At 45.1% G+C, this 19,787-nt stretch overlaps 1 protein-coding gene across 8 annotated transcripts in view; it reads right to left on the bottom strand.

Moving 5' to 3' along the window:
* Positions 1-7,701: 7,701 nt before the first annotated feature.
* The window catches only part of C2CD5 (C2 calcium dependent domain containing 5), a 124,106-nt gene continuing 112,020 nt past the window's right edge, over positions 7,702-19,787 (bottom strand). For 7 of the 8 annotated variants that reach the window (XM_084809158.1, XM_084809150.1, XM_084809151.1 and 4 more), the window contains 3 exons: positions 19,398-19,588; positions 15,843-15,989; positions 7,702-14,309 (listed from right to left, as the gene is read on the bottom strand). In XM_084809158.1, coding sequence (XP_084665284.1) covers positions 14,181-14,309; positions 15,843-15,989; positions 19,398-19,588 — 467 coding nt within the window. In that variant the 3' untranslated portion in view covers positions 7,702-14,180. Of the gene's footprint in view, positions 14,310-15,842; positions 15,990-17,929; positions 19,589-19,787 lie in introns of those variants that run through there. The other variant, XR_014784232.1, reaches the window with a different exon arrangement.

Raw genomic sequence — 19,787 nt, forward strand, 5'->3', positions numbered from 1 at the left:
CTACAGCCCAATGCTCTGCTGCCCGCAGTTTCCCCTCACACTTAAACCTTCTCTCCCCTCTCTACCCCCCCCCCCAACATTGGCCTCTCCAGGTCTTCTGTGTACTCTCCCCCAAACCAGAGGAAGCCAGCATTTGTTTTCTCTGAAGGTCCGCCAGAATGTACATCTGTACACATAAATCAGCATGTGCAACTTTTATGGATGCTAATTGCTGCAGTGCCTACCTTGTTGAAGGCACAGCTCAGGAGCTGTTTGAAGAGTTGGCAACTCTGGCTTATTCCCCTGCAAGAATACAGTTTTTCTTATGCTCATCTAAGCATGCTGTCCAAATAAACTCCCAGGTAGGGTGTCCATGTGTCCTCTTTTACAGAGGGCAGTCCTCTATTTGAAGGGCTCCAGAGGACTGTGCTCTATTTTGAAGGCGTCTTCCATTTGTTGGGCTGTACAGTCCAAGTCTGGCTTAAAGATAAAGAAGCATCAGAAGGAAGAGCTGAGCCTTGAAGCTGCCCATCAACAGCACCTGGGCAGACGACTGAACAAGGCACACAAGTCACCTGGTCATTGTTTTCCACACTATTGTGGGATGTACTGTATTTCTATTTGAATTAGAATAATTATTTCTAAATTTTCATCCAGACACATCAGTTAGCATATGCAACTTTTATGCAAATTGTTGTCTCTTGTCCTCTTTTTTTTGGCAATTCACAGGTGGTGGTCCTACTCTCAGGACCTCATTCAACCTAAGCCTGACTACTCTTCCTATATGGTGCGGACGCATATTGTGTCTGCACAGATACCTCCCTTCTCTGCGGGGAATGCCCACTGCTCTGTATGGTCCCAGATGTGTATCTACATAGGCAGCCACACACATCATGGTCCAGCTTTGCCTGTTTATCAAGCCCCCTGTGACTGACTGCACATTTCCCAAGCAAAAAGCAATAAATTGAGACTGATAAAAGGGAAACACAGAGATCACGATAAGCCTGCCAGATCAGCAGTTTGTTTGTTTGTTTCATTTCATTTCATTTCATTTCTATACCGCCCAACAGCTGAAGCTCTCTGGGCGGTTCCAAAATTTTTTCCAGCATCAATCAGTGTGAGTGTGTGTGTATGTGAGTGTAGATATATAGACATGCATAATAAAAGAGCAAGACACAACAAATGGAATCCCACAGATGAGATGTCTCTTTGCTTGCCTTGCTCCCTGGTGCACCCTTGTGGCCAACTTTGCATCAAGGAAGTGATGGCACCCCTATTTGTTGTTGTTCAGTCGTTCAGTCGTGTCCGACTCTTCGTGACCCCATGGACCATAGATGACAGAGAAATTTGCAATGGATTCAAATGGGATCAGATATCTATGAATCTGACCTGCAGATTCCGCAGTGGACTGGCTTTTTCCAAGTCACGCAGATTCCATGAATTTCCTAACCATTAAAAAAAAAAAAAAAAAACCTTTGGGAGGAATTTGCACAATTGAATGACGTTTGCAAGTATCCAATAGGGCAAGTGCGCAGTAGTGCAAGTGCACAGTAGCGTAAGTGCACATGAACTAATGTGCATTAACTAATGCGCTCTTTCAAAAATGCACCTTCGCAAATGAACAACATTCTTATACAAAAAACTCCGATTCTATCAATGAGCGAATGATGGAGTGAAAGACACCCGGCAATCTGCAACACACAGCGCAATGGATTTAACAAAATGTGTACATCCCTAGTTACATTTTTAAGTCAGAGGTACATGGCTGTTTGCCATGACTTGCAGGAAGTCAGCTGGTGGCAAAGAACTAGAAAGAAAAGTGCCTGGCTAAATTTTCAAGTGGCACAATTCATACTGCAATTTGACAGAGCAGCAGGGGCACATCGAGGAGAGGATTTATTACACAATCGCAGTGCTACATTCACCTAATTTTACAGGAGGAATCCAGACAACATTGTCTTCCATTTGGAACCCTCCCATGTTTTCCCATTGCTTCTTCCATCTTTTTTTCTTACTAGGAAAAATCCATTAAGGCAGAAAAGAGCTGCTTGATTGAACCTCCTCCACTCATTTATGTCACAGGATTGACCATCAGGCTTTGCCTCACCCCTTTATTAAAAATAGGTATTGCACCAGAATCCTACCTTTCCCCACATCTTTCTTTGCTTTGAACATCTGATAATCAGGACTGTTGAAGTCAACTTCAACACAGGGAGAAACTAAGGTTTGAAAGCCATGAGCTCTGAAATAGTCTCCCCCAACTGTAATATGCATCTCAGTGTGTGAAATCTATGATGTATTTACCACCACGGATATTGATTAACCCAATGCATTTACTTTGTCAGGCTGACACTTGGGGGATCTAAGAAACTTAGTTTTGTAGGGCTGGAAAAGATACCCGAAGGCTACTAAGTTTCCCTGGCTGCATTTTGACTGAGTCTTCTAAATTTAGCATGGACATTTTTCTTCCTGGCAGAGGCCCTGTGCCTTTAACAGCTGTACGATGGGCAGAAATCCAAAGACAGCAACCTATATATGGGTTTTTCATGCATTTGCTTTTTTGTGGCAAACATGCATGTGACAGCCATTGCCTCTTCTGTATACTTTCCCTCAATACTTCTTCCATCCATCTGTTCCTCAGCTTGCTGCTTTTCAGTCCATTGCTTATTATGCTCTCTTTTCCTCAGCCCCTTCCTCCTGCACCCTCTTCCCCTTCTGCTTGCCAGACTTTGGACTGACCAGGACCAGTGCCCCTGCCTTCTTGTCAGCATTCTGCTCATGATACTTTCACCTTGAGAAGTTAGAATGCTCATTAACATTCCATGATATCCACCAATGCAGCCACTAGTGGGGGCGGGTGGGCCTTGCATGAACAGGAAATTTTTTAAAAGAGTGGGTGTCTGTCTGTCTGTGTGCGCATGCGCGCATGCGCGCGCGCGTACCAAAACTTACCAAAAAAACTGGAGCAGCCTGTTGTAAGACATTTCAACTCTACTGCAGTTTCTTGGATTTACAGTTGGTTCCAATAGAACAAACAACAGACCCCGATATGCTTGACAAAAGGAAAATTTCTGGATCTGTAGACTCAGAACTCTTCGTCCAAATGGCCTTAATCTGGAGGACAATTCATAAGCATTATACCAATCATACCTCAGTTTTTTCTCCTAAGGAACTTTCATCTCCAGGCATTCCAAACTGCCATTCCTGATACCCATTTAACAGCAGAGCTACTGATGAGGGCAGAAGCCAACACACTTAGCTTAGAATATATTTTTTAATACTCTGTTGTTCGCCTTTATATCTTTCCATCCGTCCATCCGTCCATCATACATGCTGAAAATGGATAAATTATGAACTTTGGCTGTATTTGGAGGCTTCTGGGATCCTCTGATCTTTTTATTATTATTATTATTATTATTAAATTTATTAATCACCCAGCCACTCTGGGCGATGTACAGCATATAATAAAACAGTTTAAAACAATAAAATTCTACAATAAAAATGTTTCTAAAATACCCTAACCCACCCCAAATGCCTGCCTGAACAACCACGTTTTTAATGCACAGCGGAAGCTCATTAAAGAGGGGGCATGGCAGGGTTCCCTAGGGAGGGAGTTCCACAGAGTGGGGGCCACCACAGAGAAGGCCCTCTCCCTCGTCCCCACCAGTCTAGCTGTCCTGGCTGATGGGACAGAGAGAAGGCCATCCGAGGCTGATCTTGTTAAGCGGCCTGCCTGGTGTGGCTGGAGGCGCTCCTTCAGATAGGCTGGGCCGAAACCGTATAGGGTTTTAAAGGTCAAAACCAACACCTTGAATTTCGCCCGGAAAACAACTGGTAACCAGTGCAACTCCTTCAGCACTGGAGTGATGTGATCTCGCCGGGGCTGCCTTTAATCAGGCGAGCCGCCGCGTTCTGTACCAGCTGAAGCTTCCGAACCATCTTCAAGGGTAACCCCACATAGAGCGCATTACAGTAGTCTAAAAGAGAGGAGACCAGGGCATGTACTACCGATGGGAGCAGATGGCAGGGAAGGAAGGGGTGCAGCCGCCGTATCAGATGGAGTTGATACAGTGCTGTCCGGCTCACAGCTGACACCTGAGCCTCCATGGACAGCTGGGAGTCCAAAATGACCCTCAGACTGCAGACCTGGTCTTTCAAGGGTAGCTGTACCCCATTCAACACCAGGTCAACATCTCCCAGCCTCCTCCTGTCTCCCACCAAAAGTACCTCAGTCTTGTCAGAGTTCAGCTTCAGCTTATTCCTCCCCATCCAGCCACTCACCGTCTCCAGATATTTGGACAGGGATTCTAAGGCCAACCTTGGTGAAGATTTGAATGAGAGGTAGAGCTGCGTGTCATCCGCATATTGATGACACCGCACCCCAAACCTCCTGATGATAGCCCCCAGCGGCTTCACATAGATGTTAAATAGCATCGGGGAGAGGATGGAATCCTGTGGCACCCCACAAGTGAGTGGCCACAGGTCCGAAACCTCCTCTCCCAGTGCTACCATCTGGTACCTGCTGCAGAGGAAGGACTGGAACCACCACAATATGGCGTCTCCAATGCCCAACCCCTCCAGGCGGTCCAAGAAGATACCGTGGTCAACGGTATCAAAAGCCGCTGAGAGGTCGAGGAGAACAAGGAAGGAGCATTCACCCCTATCCAGAGCCCTCCTCATATCATCCACCAAGGCGACCAATGCCTTTTCTGTCCCATGCCCAGGCCTGAAGCCCGACTGAAATGGGTCTAGATAATCGGTTTCTTCCAAGTGTGCCTTCAACTGCATCGCCACCACCCGCTCAATCACCTTGCCTCAAAATAGCAGATTTGAGACTGGGCGAAAGTTGTTCAGAACTTGAGGATCCAAGGAGGGCTTCTTTAAGAGCGGTCTTATCACTGCCTCCATGGGAGCTGATAGCATCACTCCCTCCTCAAGGGAGGCGTTCACCACTGCCCTGATCCCCTCACCCAGTCTCTCTCTGCAGCCCATAACAAGCCAAGATGGGCAAAGATCAAGTAAGCACTGGCCGATGCCTTACAGATGAAAGCACCTTGTCCACTTCATTCGAAGGAAGAAGATGGAACTAGGGATGTCAGATAATTTCTCCACGAATCTCGGGGAGGCCAAATGCCAGCGCATTCAGCCCGCTGAAATTGTTGGAGAAACGGTCTGCCCCCCCGCCCCCCCCAGGACGGGACTTACCTTGTGCGAATGTTCTTGGCGGCAGCGGCAGCCGGTCTTCTGACCGGCTGCCGCCGCCATTTCCAAGTTAAAAAAAAAAAAAAGTGATAGGCTACGTAAAGATTTAAAAAGGCTACATTTTTAAAAAACACTGTGATAGGCTACGTAAATGTTTACGTAGCCTATCACGGCTGAGTGAAAACAAACAAACAAACCGTGCGTACGCAAATGGCGGCGCCCATGGGCGCCATTTGCGTATGCGTGGTTTTTTTTCACTCAGCCGTGATAGGCTACGTAAACATTTACGTAGCCTATCACGGCTGACTGCAGTGACCCAAACGGTGGCGGCTACGGCCACCGCCATTTGCATTCCTGGCCGGCCGGGATTCACGGCGGGAGGGACGGGGCGCCTCCCCCCCGGCCAGAATTTCAGGGGGAGGGACGGAGCGCCTCCCCCCCCCATGAATCAACTTTCGGGTTCAGGTAAGTGACTTTCGTACATCCCTAGCTGGAACCGATCCCACAAAACGGGTTTGCCACAGGCCGCCTCTTGCTCACAGCGCACGGAAAAACACTCCTAATTTGTTCAATTTTATCTGCAAAGTGCCTTGCCAAGGCCTCACAGGAGGCCTTAGAATGCTCCAGTGGTTCCGGAGCCACAGGACCGACCAGGCTCCGGACCACTTGGAACAGCCTCCTGGGACAGCACTCTGCAGACGCGATAGAGGCAGCATAAATTTCCTTTTTTGCTGCCTTCACCGCCACGTGATAGGCTGAAGATACAGCTCTAGCCCGTGTCTGATCGTCTTTGGAGCAAGACGTCCGCCACCGGCGCTCTAGCCGTCTCACCTCCTGTTTCAGAGCTCGTAACCGCAGATTGAACCATGGTGCAGGCCGAGCCCTGTTCAGGGGGAGAGGGCGTTTCAGATCTAATGCCCCAGTGATTGCGGCATTCCAGCCACCCACCAGGGTCTCGACCGAGTGGCCGTTGGCGTGCTCCAGGGAATCCCCAAGCGTGTTCAGGAATCCATTCGGATCCATATGACGCCTGGGGCGGACCATTTCAATGGGTCCTCCACCCCTGCGGAGGGGTTGTGGGACTGAGAATATTTATTTGATATTCATTTTTCTTTTCTTCTAGGAGGAGTCTGACTAGGATTAAAGGCTCATTGCCTTCCTCATATACATGGCAGTGCTGAACTGTAGCCTGTGATTGGCTATAGCTGCACATGATGCCAGAATGGCCACAAGGCAGCCAAGTAGCAAGACAGCATGATGATAGTGGCAAGGCCCGTTTGTGGACAGAGACATATCTTTTGGAACATACTGACCCAAATGCCTGGCCAGCCAGGTCATCTGTGTGAGCAAGCAGCAGACCACAGATGTTAACAAGGTATGACAAAAGGCACGCTTCATGGCTACAATTTATCACGCACCTATCATCATCATCACTGCCACCTCCCCCACTAATAGAAAACACACTTGGTATGTGCCGACATAAACTGAGCCAAAATGGGAGCTACTGAGAACTGAGGGCAGTATCCGCATGCTCAGGGAAACCCCGAGGTATGCAGAAGTATAAACAATCTCAAAAATCCCCAACATGCCCCAAACCATCCGGTGAGAACTGAGCATGCCCAGTAGCCATGGAATATTGCATGTCAGTTGGAAAAGAAAAATGGAGAACTGATGAGGGCAGATAAATTGCAGTCATGGTTTGCTGCCTGCAATCCTGAACAGGAACACTCTTACTAGGAGGGTAAGAATCCCACTGGTTCCCTCTAATTGCAAAGCTAGGGGGTTGAGTGCCTATCAATTTGGAATGGAAATGGATCTCTCCCACCCACCCCTGACACACAAAAGGCTGTGGTTTCTATATACTCGGGGGGGGGGGGTCTCCCTAAGTATGCAAAAGTTTAAATGGTCCATGTTAATTTACAATTTTTAATTTACAAATTAAAAATAAATTCAAATTACAAAACCCAAACATGCACCTTAAGAGCTTCCAGGATGTACAGAACATTGAAGTGTAAAGTTGAGGGCAGGAAGGAACTGGAGGTGGTGTGTGTGTGTGTGTGTTGGGGGGAGAGAATTGACCTGTTCAAGCACCTAACAGCTTACAGTAAGTATCTGAGGGGCAAGGAATAGAGCTGTAGTGGGATATGTGCCCTGAGGCTAACATCCCCCCCCACACACACTATATACAACCCTTTTAAGTGGAAGAAAAGACACCTTTTCCCTTTACCATTTTCAAGACTCACCCACCTCTGGCTCTCTTTAGAATACTCAGGCCTGGCGTCATTGCCTGGCATATTGGCTTCAGCATTGCCGCTGAGGCCCAAGTGGTGAGGACAACCTGTCCAGGGTCCCCAAAATCTGAAACTCAGCGTGCCCAACCGAGCCTTCTTGTGCTCTATAGCATAGAGGAGACGGCCTCAGGCAGATGGGACACAAAAATGTATCCTTTTCCTCTTCACCCCAACTCAACTCCTCCCCCCTGACCCCCCACCCAGCTTAGAGGTCTAACCAGCACTACAAGGCTGCTGTTCCACGCTGGCTGGAGCCCTGAACAGGAGCGCTTCTTTTGTGGGATGGAGATATTTTGTGACATGCTGTTGCTGGCCCCATTTTAGTGGTTTCATCACTTTCATGATGAGCCTGTCATGCTCATTTGGATCTCATCGGGAGTGTAATGGGGCCCCAGTTGGTCTCTCAACGTCCTCTCTCAACCCCAGTGAGCTTCCAACCCCTTTCCCATCTCTAACATTTGCCAGGATGCAAGACACAGGTTTAAGCAGGGGAGCTCCCTTCCTTCCTCTGTTCCACTCCCACGGAAACAGCAAGCCAGATAAGCAGGGGAATAAGTGTCTGGAGGGGAAGGGAATTTGGAGGCAGGCAGGTGAGAAGGAGCGGTGCACTCCTGTATGTAGCACTCTTCTCCAGCTTGGGTTTTAGTCAGAGCCAGAGAACAACATTTGGGGCTGCAATGTTCAGAGGGTGGCCATCATGCATCTTTTACAGAAGACACACCTTCATTTGGAGAAAGAGGACAGCTTTCTGTTTGAAGTCAGTCAGCTTCAAATGGGAAAAACCATGGCTCAGTGCACTTTATAACTGCAATTTATGTAGGGTGTTGCTTTTTTTCATCCCTGTCATCCCTCTCCCAGCCAGGAGAGGCTCCCCGCCCCCCAATGACTGTCTCATTAATCTACTCTTATACAATAAAACTGTGCACATTTTTGCATTACAACCAATTTGAAACGAGTTATGACTTTGTTTGCTGGGCTGGCTCTGTGCAAATGGGGACAGCTGAGAATATGCCACTTAATATAAGGCAGCCTTCCCCAACCTAACACCTTCGAGATGTGTTGGACTACAGCTCCCAGCATCCCCCAGCCAGCCATGAGAAGTGTTTGTGGCTCAGTGGTAAAGCACCTTCTTTGCATGCAGAAGGTCCTGGGTCCAATTCCTGGCACCTCCAGGTAGGGCTAGGTAAGTTCTGAAACCCTGGAGAACTGCTGCCAGTCCGTGTTGATAATACTGGGCTAGATGAACCAATGGCCTGACTCGGTATAAGGCAGCTTCCTATGTTCCTAAGTTGTTCAAAGGCTTTCCAGTCCAAGTATGGCTTCAAGATGAAGAACCATACGAACAGGCAGGAGCCTTGAATGTGCCCATCGCCGGTTAGCATCTGGGCAGCAAACCAAGCAGACTCCCTGATCACCTAGTCACAGTCTTCCCCCCATGGTGAGATTATTGTATTTCTATTTAAATTATAGTGGTAATTTCCAAATTTGCACCTACACATATGAGCACATGCACATTTTATGCAAAACTGTATCCTCTTTTTTGGCAATGCATAAGTGGCCATCTTAAATGCTCACTTTGTATTTGCAGCAAGTGCATTAGATGTTATTTTTATTGGATGCAAGTATGTCCCACTGGAATCCTAAGGGAAGGCATAGTGTGTGTTCAGTGCACGAGTTTTAAAGCAAGAGCTGTTTAATTAGGAGTGGATTTGCATTTTTATTTAAAAACGAGGAACAATCAGTATCTTATTCTAACCAAGCCAAAGTAGGCGTCATTGAGAGAATCACTGCCTCCTGGAGGCTGTTTTTTATAACCCCATCCTGAACAGGAATGAATTAAAAGCCATCAGAGCAATGGTTCTTTTGGTTCAAGATGTACAGGAAAAATGTATTATCAATTCTTGAAAACACAACATCTGCAGTGTGTGAAATGGCAGACTGTACACTGCACAGAGCCTTAGTGATCATGCGCATACATTTACCTACACGTGCATGAGAGCAGGCTTGGGGAACCTCCAGGGCCCCTGGGACCCCTTTTTCCTGCCCTAGTGCTGGGAGAGGGGAAAGGGTTTCTACCAATCTACAGCAGTTCAGAGATAAGCCCTTTCCACTGCCCCAGTGCTGAGAAGGGGAGCCTCTTGTAGCACTGGGCAGGGGAAATCCCCCCCCCCGCTGATCTGCATGGCCCCCAAAAATCTGGAGCTGGGCCCTCCTCAAAAATAGGGCAGTTGAAACCAAGGATGGTGGTGAACGTGGAAGCCTCCAGCCACAATGCTGCCCAAGAAGAGTGCCCCTCCAGAGAAGGAACCCTCCGGAACAGATTTTCCGGTGGTGCACAGGGCTGCAGAGGGGAGGAAAAAGGGAATAAGTCCGATTGTGCTAGTGGATTTCTGCTAGCACAATATTTAAAGGCACTATTTACACTAGAGGGATGGTATAAAATAATGATTATTATTAACTTTTCTATCAATATTACAAACAATAATATCAATGCACATACAAATAGTTGCTTGTCACCCAGGTCTGTATTTGTGCAAGTATTTTTTCATTTACTGAAAAGATCAGATTTCCCATTACCACAGAATTTTAAGTTGTGCAATTGCAACTAAGGATCAAATGATTCTTGAAGCAGCTGCAGTCAGTTAATTTCTGCAGCCTGTGAAAAGCTAGCCGTTGGTGTGTCTTCAATGTATCTCTGTGCAGCAGCCCCAAGAAGAGTTTTGTGCCAATTTTGCTTCCAGCCGCTGCTACAACAAACCCAGGAGTGTGGGTATATATAAACAGTTTGAAACATTCATCCCTTAGACTAAGAGGACTATCACTCCTTCAACTCAAGGCCTGCTATTTTCCTAACGTTTGGGATATTAGAATAAAACACAAAACTAGATTGCCCCCACCTGTGTTCTGATGGTGGTAATCTCAACACAGCTCCTGTGTTAAGAGTAGGGATGCTGGGGAAATTCGAGACGGACTAAAATGAGCTTGGATTTCTAAAAATCTGACCTGCGGAATCCGCTGCGGAGTGACCCCCTCAGGCTGTGTGTAGTCCGTGAACTTCAGATGATTTTTTCACTTTCCTGAAATTTACACATATAAATTCGTAGGAAAATTCGTTAGTTTTTGTTGAGGAACTGTTGAATGGAATGGGGGACAATATGGTAAATGTTACGTACTAAGGTAAATTATGTAAATATGTAGTTTTTTGTGTATTTTTCTGCATGAAGAAAAAATCTATTTGCATCCGTCTGTGGGAGGACAATGGAAAACAAAAGGCAACTGACAATTTGTGAAACAGAGCAGATTTTACACAGTCTGGACATCCCTAGTTGAGAGTCTGCTATAAACTCCTTTAGAGCAGGTGCTCAAAGGGGCCACACTTCCAACAAAAAAGCCCTCTCTCTAGTTCAGGGGTGAGCAACATGTGGCCCTCCAACTCCCATCAGCCCTAGCCAACATAACCAATGCTGAAGGATGATGGGAGTTGTAGGCCAAAAAAGTTGGAGTTGCCCACCCCTGCTATAAATTGATAAGCTGCAAAATACCAGAAGAATTATTGCATTTCGCAAATTAGAAAATGAAGTATCTTGAGCAGTGCCACCATTAAGAAGGGCAGTACAAGTCCAAAAGAAAGAAAATAAACAAAAAATAATGCCACCAAAAACCTATTGTATGCTTATCTCAACACCTCTCCGAAAGAAGAAACCGGGGACTTTTAGTAAAGAAGCTTTATTATGTAAATGTAAATGAAAAATGCAAAGAAATCGAGGAAAACAACAGAATGGGAAAGACTAGAGATCTCTTCAAGAAAATCGGAGATCTCAAGGGAACGTTTTGTGCAAAGACGGGCATGATAAAGGACAAAGAAGGCAGGGACCCAACAGAAGCAGATGAGATTAAGAAGAGGTGGAAAGAATACACAGAAGAACTATACAGGAAAGATCTTAATGTCCCTGAAAGCCATGATAGTGCAGTCACTGAACTTGAGCCGGACATCCTCGAGAGTGAAGTCAAGTGGGCCTTAGGAAGCATTACTAACAACAAAGCTAGTGGAGATGACAGTATTCCAACTGGGCTATTTAAGATCCTAAAAGATGATGCTGTTAAAGTGCTGCACTCAATATGCCAACAAATTTGGAACACTCAACAGTGGCCACAAAACTGGAAAAGGTCAGTTTACATTCCAATTCCAAAGAAGGGCAATGCCAAAGAGTGTTCAAATTACCGTACAATTGCGCTCATTTCACATGCCAGGAGGTTATGCTCAAAGTCCTACAAGCTAGGCTTCAGCAGCATGTGAACCGAGAACTACCGGAAGTACAAGCGGGGTTTCGAAGGGGCAGAGGAACTAGAGATCAAATCGCCAACATTCGCTGCATCATGGAGAAAGCAAGAGAATTCCAGAAAAACGTCTATTTCTGCTTCACTGACTACGCTAAAGCCTTTGTGTGGATCACAACAAACTGTGGCAAATTCTGAAAGAGATGGGAGTACCAGACCACCTTACCTGTCTCCTGAGAAACCTGTACGAGGGCCAAGAAGCAAGAGTAAGAACTGGACATGGAACAACCGATTGGTTCAAAATTGGGAAAGGAGTACGACAAGGCTGCATATTGCTGCCCTGCTTATTTAATTTATATGCAGAGTACATCATGAGAAACACCGGGTTGGATGAATCACAGGCCGGAATTAAGATTGCCAGGAGAATTATCAACAACCTCAGATGCGCAGATGATACCACCCTAATGGCAGAAAGCGAAGCGGATCTCAAGAGCCTCTTGTTGAGGGTGAAAGTGGAGAGTGCAAAAGCTGGTTTGAAACTCAACATTAAACAAACGAAGATCATGGCATCTGGCCCCATCACTTCCTGGCATATAGAAGGGGAAGAAATGGAAGCAGTGACAGATTTTATTTTCTTGGGCTCCAAGATCACCGCAGACAGTGACTGTAGCCATGAAATTAAAAGGTGCTTGCTCCTTGGGAGGAAAGCTATGGCAAACCTAGACAGCATAGTAAGAAACAGAGACATCACCTTGCCGACAAAGATTCGTATAATCCAAGCCATGGTTTTCCCAGTAGCAACGTATGGCTGTGAGAGCTGGACTATAAGGCAGGCTGAGCATCGAAGAATTGATGCCTCCGAACTGTGGTGCTGGAGAAGACTCTTACGAGTCCCCTGGACTGCAAGGAGGTCCAATCAGTCCATCCTAAAGGAAATCAACCCTGAGTGCTCATTGGAAGGACAGATACTGAAGCTGAAGCTCAAATATTTTGGCCACCTAATGCAAAGAGAAAACTCCTTGGAAAAGACCCTGATGCTGGGAAAGATTGAAGGCAAAAGGAGAAGGGGACGGCAGAGGCTGAGATGGCTAGATAGCATCACCGATGCAATGAATATGAATTTGAGCACACTCTGGGAGAGAGCGGAGGACAGGAAGAGTCGGACACGACTTAACGACTGAACAACAACAAAATTATGTAAATAGGAATGTGATTTTCATCATTCTTATTTATAATGGAAACTCTGAATTGGACAAATAATATATAATTTCTGTACCTAGATCCAGCAAAACATCATCTATTTACATTCAAGTTTATGTTTTTTCTTCAAGTTCTACATCAGAGGCCATCAAAACATTTTGGCTGTGCCCTGACCTATACAGCCATGTGTGCAATTGAAGGAAGATGTGCATCCAGACATATCTGAAAGGTCTTCCTGCAGCTGCTCGGTAGCAGAAGAGGGAAGCCACTTTTAAATGGAAAAGTTGGTTGCTGTTTCTACAAGGTGACTGCTGCTGCAGAAACTTTCACAATGCTTCTCCCCTGCCCATGTATAAGGCTGTCCAGGACTGCATCCATTTTCAGCAATTTCTCAGATCTGCAGACTCCAGTCTTCCATCAAATCCTCCCAGAAGGGTCTGAAAATGACTTATTACCATTTACTACAGCAATGCTCATCTTTCTTCTGAGCATCATTTGTGGTTGGTGGCCTCTCCATAATACTGCTGTTTCCTGGTATTTCTAGCCTGATAAATACCAAGCCTTGATTTCATCTTCATATGCAGCTGGGATTTCAGTGACTTTGGACAGCAGATTTTCTTCTTTCACCATTGTTCCAAAAACATTAAATGCCAATAGCATCTGAACCAGTTATTTCACCATAATCATAGCCAGCAATTTAAAATTAAAATGCACAGTAGAAAAATATTCAATAGCTCACAAACATAAAAAAACATACTTTAACATGCATCTACATCCAGATCGTCCAGTTCATGTTGCCTGTTATTCTCACCAGTTCTGAAAGCAAAATGTACTTTACATGTCGCGTATTTGGCAATACTGTTGAAACCAGCTCTTCCTTTGTCAAAATGATAGAGATTTAGATATCTCAGTTGTATTCCAGTTGCATTATAACTCCCCCACCCCGAGAATTAGCAACATTTGCTTGTGATAGTGTCCTAGCCTCCTAAAACACATGGCGATCTCCTGAAGACTTCAGTTCTGAAAAACGTCTGTTATTTTCAATTCTTTCCTTGGACAGATGTTCTTTCATGAGCACAAGGACTCATTAGATGGTTCCCTGGCACTTATGAAATTTGATGGACAATATTTACTGACTGCCTCAAAATGTAGCTGTCCTTAATATATGGAGTGTTGCAGATTTAAGGAACAAATCAAAGCCTTGCCATCTGACATTGTCATTTCATTTCTTCATGTTGTAATCTCTCTTGTACATGTAGGCTGAGAACTGGCAGTGGGTTGCTGGCCTGGTGCCCCTTCTAATTCAGATTCACGTATAAAGATGACTGCATCTCCACTTACATTTATTAGGCACTGTGCCTGCAATGACAAAGAGGGGACATCCAGTTATGCATCTGTGACATGCCATTCCATTTACTTTCCACTTTATCATGTATATAGAATTGACAGATTCTTATCATGCATATCGAATTTGTTCCTGCAACTTTCTGAGTTCCTTGTTCCTCTCTGCTGCCAAAAGCAGCCAGATGCTGGAAAAGTAGCAGTAGCACCACTGGCAGGAAAGGAGTTTTCTGCAGAGGGCTATACCAGCTGTCACAATAGGAACTAGTCACCCAAAGGCTTTTGACCACATGGATTCTCTATTAATGACTGTGAACCACCCAGAGTGCTTTGGCTATTGTGTGGTATAGAAATGTAATACCTATACCACACAAATAGATATTACATTTAATATCTATACAAGCAAATAAATACCTACCTACCTACATAAAATTAAGGGCTCCTGTGCAAAGTGGCCCAGAGTGAACAAATGTTTTTACACCCCCCCCCTTCTGATATTCTTATGTATTTGTGGACTGTTACCACACATCTCTCTCTGCTTAACCTTGGCTTTTTTCTAATCTAATGATGCTCAAATTTGTCAATGTCTTTTCTGAACATTAATGCCCTAAACTGTACACAGTATTGAAAAGGCCTTTCTAGCATAGCACAATAAATGCAGTCATTCACTTGTTGCAGGGGACTTCAGCCTCCCATCCATAAGGAATCTTATTTCATGCGTGTATCACATTTTTCCAAAACTGCAATCCTCCCTTCCCCTCATATTTGTTGTGACTGCAAACACACAAAATATGACCCAACACACAACAAATATTAGTTAGTCAAGAATGCCAGAAGCCATGACCAAATTCAACAACTGGGGAGTTAAATGTAAAGCCCAGTGGCTTATCAAGCATCACAGCCTGTAGAGTCTGTGTCACACTCCACAAAAAGTATTAAACCATGTTTAGGGCTAGGATTACATTCTGTGAGTTACTTTCTCAGTAATGCTTGCTCTTGGGATTTCTTGGTGGGGTAAATATGAGCATGGATCATTTCTTGTTCTCCATTCCATGTTCTCTACTGTGATTAAAAAGCAATAACCTTCAAGAGCTGCAGGACCCATTTTTATTTTTTCCAATTTTAGTGTTTCATCGAAGGGAAATTTATGGCTCATTGTCAAATTCAAATGGGACTTTGGTAAATAAGTATTTGTGTGGCTTTTAGGTATCTGTTGGCTGTGAGAATTTGGCACTCCAATGCACTGGAGTTTGACACTGCACTAGGGAATGGATGACTCTACAAGGGCCCTGTGTGCTTTTATTTATACATCCATCTATATACTGCAAACCCACTGGGACCTGTCCTTTTTGCTTGTGAAACTCTATGAAGTGTTATGGATCAGTGATTTGATTCAGGAATGCTTTTCTGAGCAGGAGTTCTTGGCTGTTGGGACTGATTAGCATAGAGAACCTCATCTGGATGCCAAAATGTGTTGCTAATGGTGGCAGATTTTTCCCATCCTGGTTTGTTTTTGTGCAAAGAGGCAATGTTCTTTCAAGCACCATTTACCTGATTTTTGTTTGGGTTCTCCATAAACACACACTGTTTCATGATGTACGAGACAACAGCATTCCCCCCAAGAGCTGCCACATGAGCTCTGACCATCGCAAACACTTCAGCAATGAAGGCATGCAGGAAGCCACTCACGCCACCCTCCTATAAAAAAACAAAAACAACAAAGAACACCACAATATGCGCAAATGACTTAGTGGAAAGGCTCCAGAAAAAACATCAATAAGTTATTTACTGTTCTTTTAGTTTTACAGTTATTCCAAGTAAGTGAAAGTTAAGCACTCGTTGTTCTAAAAGAGTTGCCTTATTTCTTTTACAAATGGTCCTCTAAAGTATTGTTTGGAGATTTATACATATTTGAGAGTACCCCTAATTCAGTCTCCAAACAAAAACAGCCTGATTTATCAGCACCACAAACAATTAAACACTGAAAATAGCATTCAAAACCATTAAATTAACAGATGGAACACAGGGCATCCTTGCTTAACCTTCAAAAACATTTGTTATTATGGCTATTTTACAATCATGCACCTTAAGTTCTATTTGCAGAGAAGATCTGCAGAGAATTTGAAAAACAAACCCAAGATCAAGCCTTGGGCTAAGCTGCTGGAAAGAGTTGCCTCGTACAACAGACTCTGAACGTATGGCAGGGGTGGGGAACTTACGCCCCCCCCCCCATACTGTTAGATTACAATTCACATGATCCTGGACCACTGGACATAGTGGCTGGGGCTGCTGGGAGTCCAAGAACATCTGGATGGCCACAGGCTTCCCACTCCGATGTAAGAGGACAGTTTCTCAAACTGGGGATTTACTGTCTCCTCCTAGAATGATCTAGACCAGGGGTGGGCAAGTGGTTTGGGGTGGGGAGGCTAGATGACCCACCCCAGCTCACCATGGGCTTGATGATGTCAGGGGGGATGTGGCTCGTGATGTCAGCATGCCAAAGGGTGTGGCCATGCCCCTGATGTCATTAGGTTCCCACCTGAAGCGTCGGGAGGAGAAGGGATCTTCCACCCCACACCTAATCTGCCCCACACCTTCCCCCACTGAGAAGTCACAGGCCAGGTGAAAGTGCACCACTCCTCCCGCCAATTGGGAGTGGTAGGGGTGCGCTAAGTAAGCCAGTCAACGCTCACCCACCCCATGCCTTCCCCCCCATCGGGGAGGACACAGGGCAGATGAACCCCCTGGCCAAAGTGGTGCCTGGAGGGTTTTTTTTGCCAGGGACCAACTGGGAGGGGGACTAAATAAGGGAATTCCCTTGTTATCTCCAATTGGTGATCGGAAATAAGGGGATTCCGCTGTGTACTGCTTGCCCTCCTATTGCAAAGGGGAGCGGCACACAGGGGAATCCCCTTGTTACCTCTGATTCCTGATCGGGGGTATTAAGGGGGATTCCCCTCCCCAAGTCCCTGGTAGCCACCATGCCAGTAAGCAGGGCCCGCAGAGGGGACCCACGCCCCCGCAGGCCAGATAGGCAACATCCACAGGCCAGGTAAGTCCCATAGGCCAGAAGCTGACCACAGTTGACCTATACTCTTGGAATGACCTTCTTATTTCTGACGTTCAATTGGCAAGTGATATTTTGTTTACTTGGTAGAGGACCTTCCAGAGTATATAGGATATAGAGGCAACTCAGATCTTTAGGGACTACATACAGACAAAGAATACACTTTACGGAATGCCTTCTCCCATAGAAGACTCCCTGCTTTTTAAAGATAATCTCAGGAGGCCTCCTTGAGAATACGTCCCTCATAGGTGATCTGATGGCAGTACCCAAAACTCAGTCTTCTTGGAAGTGGCACCAAAATTATAGAATTATGGAATTCTCCCTCTCAAACTTCCTGCACTTATAAAAAGCATTTACCTAATTGGATATTGGAGTCAAACAGACCTCAATTTAATCATTAAACAAGCTTGAGTTGTATTTGACAATGACTTCAACTTTACATCATTTTGTAATACTAAATTGTATCCAGAACTATTGGTTATCGTGTAAGGTACAACATGACAGGGCTTGTACGTGTAATAACCCCCCAGTGTTAATTCCTATGGCATTTTAGAAACCCCTGAAATCATACCTGTGCACTTCTTGTTTCATCTCAGAATCTTCTAGAAGTATGAATAAAAACACATACTGATTGGTTAACAACTCCTTGGGTTTTATCTGATGTGCCATTCTGCTACCACAGAACTTCTAGCACTTGCGGAAATCCGCAAGTGCTAGAACCTTGCACAATTTTCAACCTTGCACAAGCTTCAAATCCACGTGTAAGCCACTGTACAAGCTGTTCTGCAAGTCATTCTGCAAGGCGGTGCACAATGCATTACGACCTCATTGGACTAGGTGTTGCTTGTGCTAGTTGTTCTGCTAGCAGTTGTGCAACTGCTACTAGAACAACACCAATTGTTGTATTTTTTTCTGCTACTGTAATGTTGGACATGACCCCTTATCTTCCCATAGCCATGCAGCTGCCTTTGAGGGCTGTTTGAAAACTTCAACTGGTTCAGAACATGGCAGTTAGATTAATTTCTGGTGTTTGCTACAGGGATGATACAGCACCTATTTTATATGAGCTTCACTGGTTGTCAACTGGCTTCCACACTAAATTCAAGGTGATGTTTACTTTTAGAGCCCCTTATGATCTGGACCCAGGATACTGGAGAAAATGCCTTCTTCCATATATGCCTTTCTGCTATCTAAGATTGGGCACACAGAACCTTCTAGTGGTCCCACTGTCTATTAGACTGCTGAACACTGCTGAACAAAGTTTTTTGGTGGTGCCCCTAACTTTACGAACCAACTCCTCATCTCAGTACAATAGATCTAGGTGCGTGTCCTTTTCAAGTGGGCAACTGACTGCTTTAATGAAGCAGGCCCTTCAGGGTTAGTGCTTGTTTTAGAACTATTACACACTCTCATTGTTTTTGCCCTGACATCTGTTTTATTATTATATTTTATGCTGTATGCTTAACTTTGTATCCCACTTTGAGAATTCCAACTGAAAAGCAGGTTATACATTTTCTAAATAAAGTTAAAACATTAAACTAACTGCTACATCAATATAAAGCAGTGATCATTGGAAGGTTAATTATGGTTAAGGGACTTCCATCTTTACGTCTGCACTGGCTTTAAGCCAGGGGTGGGGAACTTTCTTCAGCCTTAAGGCTGGACTGCTACCTGGGAAAACTCCTGCGGCTGCCTGGCAGCAGTGGCATGGCCAGGCCACCTCACTCTCTCTCTCACACACAGCCATATACACTGAAGTATGGCTGCTGGCGGGCAATGATGTGAGTTGCAGTCTACCACATCTGTGGGCACAAGGTAGGTGAAGGCTGTTTCTTAAGCTATGTTATTGAACACAAAACCTTGCAGTGCATCTGACTGCACCCACAGTGAAGGCAAAAAGAACTGAGAAACAGTCCCTGTTCAAATAAGACTGAAATCCCCAATTTTCTTTATTAATTCTGAATTCCTGCATCTGTTGCACAGTATACCTAAAACCAGCCATGTTATCCATGAGAGCAATAGCCTGGTGTATAGCTTACCTCACGCAAGGAAGTGGTTTCTCGTATAAAAAACATGTTGATTATTCCAAGGTATTTAGTTATCTTCGCCCCAGGGATAAAAGAAAGAGGCGTCATCTTCACAACTGGCACAGTGGAATTAGCGCCTGATGGACCAGAACGGTTCCGGGATTGACCTTCTGTCAGTGGACTTGGCTTGTCAAGTGATATGGCTATGCATGACAGAGAAAAAAGAAAGAAAGAAAGAAAGAAAGAAAGAAAGAAAGAAAGAAAGAAAGAAAGAAAGAAAGGATAAGAGAATAACTACTCAAGATACGGACAAATATGTTGGCAACTCCCAACAGAGTAACCCTTCTGCATGGTTTCCACATAGCTTGGTGACAACATTCAGCTGCCTGTGATGCTCAGCCA

Source organism: Heloderma suspectum, chromosome 7 (genome assembly GCF_057233095.1).
Source record: "Heloderma suspectum isolate Gila_16-S chromosome 7, 16-S_ref, whole genome shotgun sequence".
Lineage (NCBI taxonomy): Eukaryota > Metazoa > Chordata > Lepidosauria > Squamata > Helodermatidae > Heloderma > Heloderma suspectum.